At 35.8% G+C, this 9776-nt stretch overlaps 1 protein-coding gene across 1 annotated transcript in view; it reads right to left on the bottom strand.

Annotated features, from left to right (window-relative positions):
- The window catches only part of TSPAN14 (tetraspanin 14), a 44549-nt gene continuing 36480 nt past the window's right edge, over positions 1708-9776 (bottom strand). The window contains exons 6-9 of the mRNA XM_021397969.1: positions 8642-8767; positions 6993-7037; positions 6367-6486; positions 1708-4586 (exon numbers count right to left, since the gene is read on the bottom strand). Of these exons, the coding sequence (XP_021253644.1) occupies positions 4515-4586; positions 6367-6486; positions 6993-7037; positions 8642-8767 (363 nt within the window). The 3' untranslated portion in view covers positions 1708-4514. The remainder of the gene's footprint in view (positions 4587-6366; positions 6487-6992; positions 7038-8641; positions 8768-9776) is intronic.

The raw sequence follows: 9776 nt of genomic DNA, 5'->3' as shown, positions 1-9776 counted from the left end.
CTCTAGCTTAAAGCACGCAGCAATATGGGCATCGTACAACTTTCCAGCATCAAAATAAAACAGCTTCAGCCAAGCTCAATTTCAGAATGAGATATGGGTTTGCGCCTAAACCAGGCATTAAGACGGATATATCAGGATTATTACAGGTTTTATGTATCTTTTCATACACACACAACCCAAATAGCCATACTCAAGTTGCCATTTTTAAACAGAAGTGATCCAGCCTTAACATTCTACAGTATTTATTCTAGATATAAGAACAATAAAGCCATTATCTATTGGCTAAATGTTTCTGAGCTTTCTAAAATTCAGAGCAAGTTTTTGTTTTGTTTTAATGTATTAAAGTCAAAATGGTCAACGTAGACACACCAAAGTAAGCCTCATGTTCAAACCTGTTAGGTTAATTCCCTTCTGCACTCAGTAATTTCAGGACCATTGCTCAGGCTGAACAAAACAGACTGTAATTCACTGAGCGATAGCTGGACTAGTGGCAGTCGCAGTACAAACATCAGTTTCAAACTTTTTGGTATCTGCAGATTGCATCATTATTTCTCTGCAAACTGACTTTCAACTCTCATTTTTTCATGTCTTTCCATTAACAAGAAGAGAAAAGCATGCAGGTTATACCTATTATTCATCAGTCAAGACTGAAAAAAAAAATAATCAAGAATTAGTTGAGTAAAAAAACATATGCAAGTATTAGCACAACTTAACCTCACAGAGGGAAATAGCGGTAGTGATTTTAAGCAATAAATCTTAGAAAACAAATTCCAGCAGTACAAAACATTTATTTTATTTAATCAAATGTAAGGCTTGAGGGAAAAAAAAATATATATATACAGAAAGTGACTCAGAAAAGCCATCTCAGAAGAGACAGAACCTCCCCTTACACAGGATAAACACTCAGGCTGTATGAAAACCCATAGGCAGTACGGGAAGGAAGAGGAAAGGATGGAACAGAGAGACAAAAAGCAAGGCAATGCTGTATATAAACCAATTGCCGCATGAACCTCAGTGTACTTGAGGTACAAATCTATCCACATGGCACTGTACAAGAGTCAACAGAAATAAAGACCCCTTGGAAAGTAATATTCAGACTTTTAGGAGGCGACTGAAGCTCCTTTGGTCACTGCACTTTTATCTGTGCCCATATTCATCCTCCTTTTTGTGTACAAGCAAACCGTATTCAAACACATATGAGAAACAAGATCAGTTGCACTGTCAGAACAAACTGAGAAATAAATACATTGCTACACAGAATTGTGCTCATTTCCGATAAATAAAAATGATCACACTGATTGAAAAGTTTCCTTTGCTCAGTCCAGTTATTCAAGTCTGATCTCACATTTGATATCTTCATTAAATACCTTGTTTTCATTGTAGTGTTTGTGGAGTTGTTCCAAATGCAGCCAATAAAATCTCAACATCAACAATTTATCAAACCTCTCCTTGCAAAACTGTTGAATTGCTTCTCCTTTGGGGCTTTAGAGCAGGCTCACACCCAACTGCTTATTCTGACACGACTTGTTTAAACCGTAGGCTAAATCGTTAGGCATGAAGTCACTCTGGGTCCATACAAAAGGTGCTAAATAAAACTTTAAGTACAAAATGGTAAGAAAGTATTCCAAGTCTGAAGTTACAGTAGCCACATGTACCACCACCAAGGGTGTACTTTAAATTGCTTAGAGGTGAAACAGTCTACAGCCACAGGATTTTAAAAATTTTACTGAATAAATGCAGAGGAGTTTATCCACAGTGAAAACATAAATGCTCATGAATGTAAAGAGCCTCAGATAGGTTGAACTTGCTCTCTTGAACTCAGTTCCAAATGACTGGAGTCTTGATACAAAGCTGGTGTTAACATGGCCAAGGCCACTAAGAACAAACTGTGGAAAGACAACACTAATTAAGTTCTGCTTTGCATACAAACCGGAATACTGAAGAACCAAAGAAACCAAGTATTCTTTTGTCTTCAGACATCTTGGCAAGATCTGCAGACAGTGAAATTCTGGTCAATGGTACGGGCCCTCGGTGGCAGCTGACTTCAGTGCACAAACTCCATACGTCATTGAAGCCATGATGATTTTCACCAACTCTTGAAACAACTTCCCAGCACTACATGCTTTGTGTCAAAAAATGCCAAAGTGAAATGTACTCCCATTATGCAATTTTCAATGTAATGTTTTACAAATAGAAAGTTACAAAAGGAAGTATCCTTCTCCAATTTTATATACATCAGATTATTACACAGAACAGAGCAAGCTGGTTGACGAGGTGCTGTAAGAGTTTCAAGCACCAGAGTTAAAAGCTAAGGTTACAAAACACTGCTTTGCTGCTTGCAAAGTAGCAGTAACAGCAGCTAACATTTGGCTGCTCCTAATGGACTACATTCAACAAATAGGTAATACAGACCACAAATTCAAGGCTCAGCAGAAGAAATGCATCTTGCTCTGCCTTCATTGATCTACTGTTATTTTTCCCTTGTTGCATATCAAAGCTAAAAAAAGTGTCACTGGGCACTTCTATAGATTTTACTTTCAGGTTTCTCAGATGAATAATGGTAGACTGTTCTCTGTTCTAGGGAAATAAGCCATCCTTAGACAAGCTTCCTTTTCCTGTTCTGTCTCAGTCACTGGCCAGAAAAAGAACTATCAAAGCTGCACTGAAATATACATGAGAAGCACAGCATTGCCTGCGAAGCATTTCGCAGACTAAAGAGCTAGAAGAACATCTGGACAATCAACACAAAAATTCTTACTGCAGGTCAGCTTCTGCCAGTGAAACGTTCATTAATACATGCATAATATAAAAACGGAAATAAGAGATTTAGGAGTTTGGTTTCCTAAGAAGGCCGTATACTTTGGAAATACAACTATTAAATCCTTCACACAGACTACATGTAGTAAAATATTATTAGAAAAATATATACTTCTCTAAAATTTACACTCTCAGGCACTGTAAAAAAAATCTGCTCTCCCTGAAAAAATGGGTGCCACTGGAAGCAGTAAACAATGTTAGTTATACAGCCTACTGTAAAACCAACTACTACTTCCTAGACATTTTCATCCATATACATCCATCTTTTACAGATAAAAATAGTATGCCAGGCATGACCACACTTTTGCAGCCACTGCAGTGGCTTTCAGAGAAGACTGGACATCTTACTGAACTTCAGATCAACCACCAGGAAAAAAAGTTCAGTGGAAGAAGAGTTCAGTTTTCTTCTGGTAAAAAAAAAAAAAAAAAAAAAAAAGCCACAAAAGTCACTTCAGCAGGAGTAGTTTAGTTGGATACTGTAAGAAGAAATTGTGAAGAAATGGTTCTGGTCAGCACATTGTGATTGGCATTTGAACCATATATTAGAATACAAACAGAACTGATGGTTTAGTAGCTTTATAGAAGATCTACAAAAAATTCAAAAGCTAGTGTTCTACTAAATGCATACCTTTTGATTAAAAAACAGACTTCAGTAGTGATTAATGCTGAATCTGAATGTTTTCATCAACTTTGATACTAGCAATTAGGGCTTGTAATCATCAGCATAGCAAATGTGAAAGAAACCAGAGGAAAGGAAAAAAAAAAAACAACCAAAGCTAGCATTAGCATGCTTGCTACCTACTGAAACAAACTGCACTTCCAAATTTCTGTAGGCAGCACTTTTTTTATATATATATATATATATAAAAACAGCACTGAACAATGAAAAGTTACACATTTTTAAAGAGTTTTTTTCTTTTTCTATAAATAAAGACTATTTACATTTTTTTCAGACAGGAAAAAGCATTAGGGATTCACATTCCCTTGCCTGAAATGGAGACTGCTAACACATAATGCTACAGAGTCAGACTTTTCCCCTCATGCATTTTCATAACTGCTTGGGTTATTCAAGCTATCCAATGCTGAGCACAAGTTTCTGCTTCTGAGACATCCACATCATTCCCAGTCAAACAGAAATATCCCCTATTCCTGCACAACCGAGAACAAAAGAACTAGAAAATCTGTGACTTTTTCTTCAATTTCCAATACCGTGATGATTATGGTTGTTGGTCATCTTGCCCAACTGACTGCATGAGTCTACTGTAGAGATTAAAACATTTTCAATATTCTTAAGAGATCGGCAGGCCTTCTGAAGAGATTACAACACTGAAAGCGACGACAGTTCAGAGTAAAATCAGAACAATCTTCATGGTAATTCTTCATGGAAGGAGTTTAAAGCAGTTTCATTTCTCCTTGCTACAAGTTTAAAAGCAGTTCTGCCAATGACTGGGGAAATTCCATTTCCTCCTCGCTAGAGATCAATTCTGATGCACCGAGTTGTCTCGTTAGAAAAAAGGCAGACAGATGCGCTGGAGATTCTTTTTTGTACCAGCTTGTAGCAAAACCCATGAGCAGGTAAGATCCACATAAGGCTTTAAATACCAGGAGTATTTCATGGTCTGCACATTTCTTTCCACTTTCGAAACTGATCAAGAATAATGAGATATACTTTTTGCAACATATGTTTGATTTTATATTCAGAAGGCATTGCCTGCCTTTACAGCTTCAATATCAGAAATCAATGTCCTGGCTAGGAAAATTCCAAAAATCTAAAAAGAAAAAAAGAACAAAAAACAAAACAAAAAAACATTTTTGAAATAAAATACATACTACGTACCAGTCTGCAAGTAGTCTCTGAGACATAGAGCTTATTACCATTATTCACTATTGCAGAATGAGAACTAGTTTGTGTGTTCAGTGGACTTCAGTCAATGCAACTACTCTATTGTGAATAACAATATGTGCTAATTAAGCATTTGCAAGCTCAGACACCATTTCATAGCCAGGATCATCTGTTAGATCTGTTCGAGCATGGCTATTACTAAACAGCAATAAAGCAGCAGAATCTAGAAGATGTAACTGATGAGAAAAAGATGATTTAATGCAACACTTCAGGAGCATTCAAAATAATATTCCATCTCTAGACATGCTACAGTGGGAAGAAATTCACTTTGCCAACTTTACTTGGGTCTTATAAAACTCAATTTTAGCAATAGGTAAGTTTGAAGTATTTCAAATTATTCCATAACTTTGGCTAATCCTGTTTTCTGATTTTTAATACTTATGGAATGCGCAATTACCTGTACTGAAGTGAAACTCTTGTCCAGCAACAACTACAGAAGTCCCAGATCACTGGGACATTCATCAACTTTGAAAATATCATTCACTCAAGTTTTTTGAGAAACTTTCCTTTAAAAATTGCAGATAGATTCATAACTCAGCACATTTCCTAAAACATTCTTAGAAAAATAACGAAGTATTGCAGTGAAGTTTTGGAAAAGTCAGAAGGTTTGTTTTAGAAGTAGACATTATGTCTACTTATCTACTTTTAGTCCCACTATGAAATAGCTTAATGCACAAGATGGATCAAATTTGAAAATAGTGACATGAAGGCAGTGTCACAGACTCACAATATGAATAAGAACAGCATCATCAAATTAAAGTCAACACACTGTCAAAAGATTACAGTTCATATCTTGAACATCCTCCTAACTAAAGGAAGTATTCTCAGGTCAGGATTGCTCAATAAAAGCACGGGAAGCAGTACTAATAGATACTGATAAAATACCAGTATTACGGTGGTTGGAGAAATATTTTGCTAGAACTACTTCCGATGGAAAATACATTTTGTAGTAGATTTACAACCTTCTTATTTCCCACTGAAGTAGAGCTGCACCACAAGAAAGCAATTGAGATAAGTATAAACAACTGCCACAATGAAAACGAGACCCATCTTGAAAGAAGTAATTTGAAGTTCTACTGAGAATTTTGATTCATTTTCTTTGTTCTATCAAGCATAGAAAACGTACTGCAAGAAGTCAGAGCAACTCCATTTAGTTCTGCTAATACCACATTTACAACCTCTTCACCAGCTTCCCTGCTCTTCTATTCTTGACATTTTTGATCAGTATGCTGTGTATTTGCTCAGTATGCTGAAGTATGCTGTGTGGTAGTCTTAGCATGAAAAATAAAACTGGATTTCAGTCTTTTTTCATATTTGTGCTAGAAGGCTGTAGCTCTGATCTACACTGAGCAGATTACCAGATCTCCTCTCTCTCCTGATGTACTGAAATATTAAAATTGCATCATATTTATATAAAAATAAAATCGTATGTTGCTATGTTAATATATAATAAAAGACCTAATTATAATGCATCATAATATATCATGTAATTCTATTTTTATTATTCATTTCTTTGTGAAATATAGTTTTGGCATAAGGAAATCAACTGATCTCATTTTCAACCTAAGTCTCTCCAAAAATTCTGTTACCCTGTTCTCATAACAAAGAAATATAACAAAAAAAATAGCATAACAAAAACAACTAACCTGTAGCAGTGAGATAGCTATGAAGACACCTGCAACAACGTAGATATTTCGGGGCAACCAAGCTTCCAGAGCAAGAATGCAACCTTTGATGAAAATTTGATCATCCCATTGACTTTTGCTCTGAATGAGAAGAATTCAAGAACATTACTTTTCTGCTCAAGTTAATTGTAACAGTCAGTCACATATGAAGGGACATGGGAAAACCTACAATTTGTGACTTATGCAGTAATATTATAAACCGAATTCCAGAAATACATATGTGCCCAAATTAACTCAAAGGATGTCAGGACATCAATACTAGTATCTTCCCACAAATCCTATTATTAGAATACTTCAGAATCAGTAGAGAGTAGAATTCAGAATTAGAATATTAGAACTAATAACAGACATTGGAAATGGAAGTCATATCCCTTTTTTAAATGGGACTTCTCCTTCAGCTGTAATGTCATTTTTTTTCCACCTTGTCAGCTCTGAATAGAAGAAAAACTCTACCACACTCTACCTGTGGCAGGACATAGCACTGTCTCTGCCGACTTACATATCAGCAATTGCCTTTTTTTTTTTTTAATTTATTTATTATTGTCTATGCAGAGAACATGATAGACGGAAAGATTTCAGCACCATACCTTCTTTCTGACATCATAGCCACACTGTGTATTCACAACTTTTTGCTGAAAAACAAGGATTAAAAATATATCAACTGAATTGTACTTGCTTCTTTTCACAAAGTTTTGTCTTAATTCACAAACAAATCAGAACTGCCAGAAACAGCTGTTTTAGAAAACATTTTAGTAAAAATAAATAAAATAGCAAAGCAGTAGTGGAACACCAGAAAAGCGTAACATCCAAGTGAACAGAAGGTAAATTGGAAAGTAAACATCCTCCACTAGAATTTCCAGCTACTCCTGTTGGCTTCCACCTAGCAAGGACTATTGCACATGACATTTAACAGCTGTACTGACAGTCTTCAGATAAAGGCTGTATTTCTGGATTTCCAAGATCAGTTTCATTTTATCTGTTTCATATAACACTTAAACACTGACATGGCAAAGGTACCACATTGATTTATTTACTTTTGCAGTGGAAAAAATACTCCTTACTATTCCATCATTTCATGTGGCTATCCTCACCATTGAATACAAGTAACAGATAGCTCCAAGCAACCTGAGTGCCTTTACAGTCAATAAATCAGTCTCACATAACCCAGCTTCAAGATAAAACTACTGTAGACAAAAAAAAAAAAAGCTCCAGTTGTAAGTCTCAAACACTGTAAACACCTTCCAGATTCCAATTCCACAAAACCCAGCAATGGTATTAAGCTCCAAAGATGCTTCTTTTAAGATATTTTTGTTTTTCTTCCATATGAGACTATTAAAACCTATTTACTACACAATTATAGAATTATTTATATAATGCATAGGAAATTATATCAAAATGCTTAGAGTAGAATGTCAAATTAACGAAATTTAAGTATAACCATGTCTCCTTAAATACAGCACCAGCAACAGGAAAGACTGCAGTGAAATAGCACTGTTCTTAATTAAAATAAGAGAATTACCAGGGAATCTGAAATTGGAATACCTTCCTGACAAAATCTTTCCTTGGCTGATTCCAAGACAATCAAAAGCCTTAGCACAACCTACCCGTGGTTATCTGCTTTATATGAGGACTGCTGAGTTGACCTGAGCTACAAATAATACAAAGCATTAATTGGTATCTATCTGTTTCTGCTTCCACTCAAAGGATCAGATTCCTAAAGCTTAATAAGCAGATCCAACTAATGAGTACCTAAGAACTGCCAAAAGCAAAGAATTGACTCAGACACTTAAAACTTAGTTTGTGCATGAGTACTTTATCAGTTACTGATAACCAAAGGCATGAGCAAACAGTTACTGCTACTCGTCAGGCAGAGAGGTGCTGTACAGCAACTCTAAGAAGGGGCAAATGTGCTGCTTAGACAGTAGACAACAGAGCTTATGAAATCAAGGCCTTGGGAATAAAAAAGTATCAACAGCCAATGTTCACAGACTTCGATCACATACAAATGTGAATTCCTTGTGACAGGCAATACATTTTCAGCTGTGTAAGAGGTTGACATCTGTTCCATCCTCTAAAAAGGACAGAGCAGAAACAAAAAAAAGAATTTGGCTATCAATAATAATTTTTGATCATTTAGAAGACTTCTTAAAGCCCTAGGTGTCACACCACATTCAGGAAGTATTTCCTGTCGTAACTCTTCAATAACAGAACGATACAAAACCAGGAAACAACTTACAGCAGGATCAGGTACACAGCAGGAAAAAGGAACACCACACTTCTCACGACTTTTGCTTTCGCTGCTGCAGTTAAAGTATATGTTGAAATCCCAGTCATCTGGACCTTGGGCACCACAGCAGTGGTTCTGCAAGAGATAAACACTTACTACGTGGGGACATTTTATAGATAATGTATCCACTGAATAGCTCTCTGGAATAATATTTGGTCAACATTATCGCTTTCCTATGGCTGTAAGGAATCAGTGGCAACATAAGAGTAAAAACTGATTAATCAATACAGTGTCTCTATGAAATAAAAAAATAAATTTGGCATAACGTTCTTGGAAATAGTTGCTAACATGACTAGAACCGTCATAAAAATTGTCACTTTAAATATAATTGTCCAATGTAATCCACATCAACCAAACCCAAGAGAGATTTGAAAAAGAACCATTTCTTTAAATTTGTGATTTGACTCTGAAGTCTTCATGAATTAACAAGTTTTTTCCCTCCTTTGTTTACTCTGAAAAATGGATCAAAACATTTGTGAACACACTTGCTTTCTTTTAAATGAGAAAGTTTTCATACCCATATGAATTAACTGGCATAGCCTTATTAATTTGAAGGTCAGTCAGCTCTATAATTGTTTCACAATGAGTTTCTTGACCTAAACAGTGTAACGTCATTATCATAATTACAGATTAGGGAAATCCAAACATTTCAAACAATGTTCAAGTCCTGGAACAGGTGAAAGTTAGTTTCTCATTGAGTTATGCTTTCCAGTTCACTGACCTCTGTTATAATTTGTGTACTGAAAATGTTCTATCACATATTTTCCTAGTACCTCATGAAGTTTCCTACTCTCTTATGACATCAATAGCATCCCTAGCATCTTTCCTCTGCCCCTACTCATCTACACTAACCTGTACTGACCTCTCTGTCAAAAACTTGACTGCCAAAACTTGAATGAGTCAGTAAATGGACTCAGAAGTTCATCAAGTGGTGACAGATAAGAGTGAATACAGCAGACTATAGACACCTAGTCTTCACTGTAAATATGATGAAAAAGACCTGAACAGAATGGTCAGAGTAGAAAAATCACTAGGAAAAAAAGTGATTTCACACCACGTACATTTACAGTGAAGAGAGCAAAAC

This window comes from Numida meleagris, chromosome 5 (assembly GCF_002078875.1).
Source record: "Numida meleagris isolate 19003 breed g44 Domestic line chromosome 5, NumMel1.0, whole genome shotgun sequence".
In the NCBI taxonomy this organism is placed as follows: domain Eukaryota; kingdom Metazoa; phylum Chordata; class Aves; order Galliformes; family Numididae; genus Numida; species Numida meleagris.
Note: the sequence above shows the minus strand (reverse complement) of the source record. Positions and strands in the feature narration are given on the sequence as shown.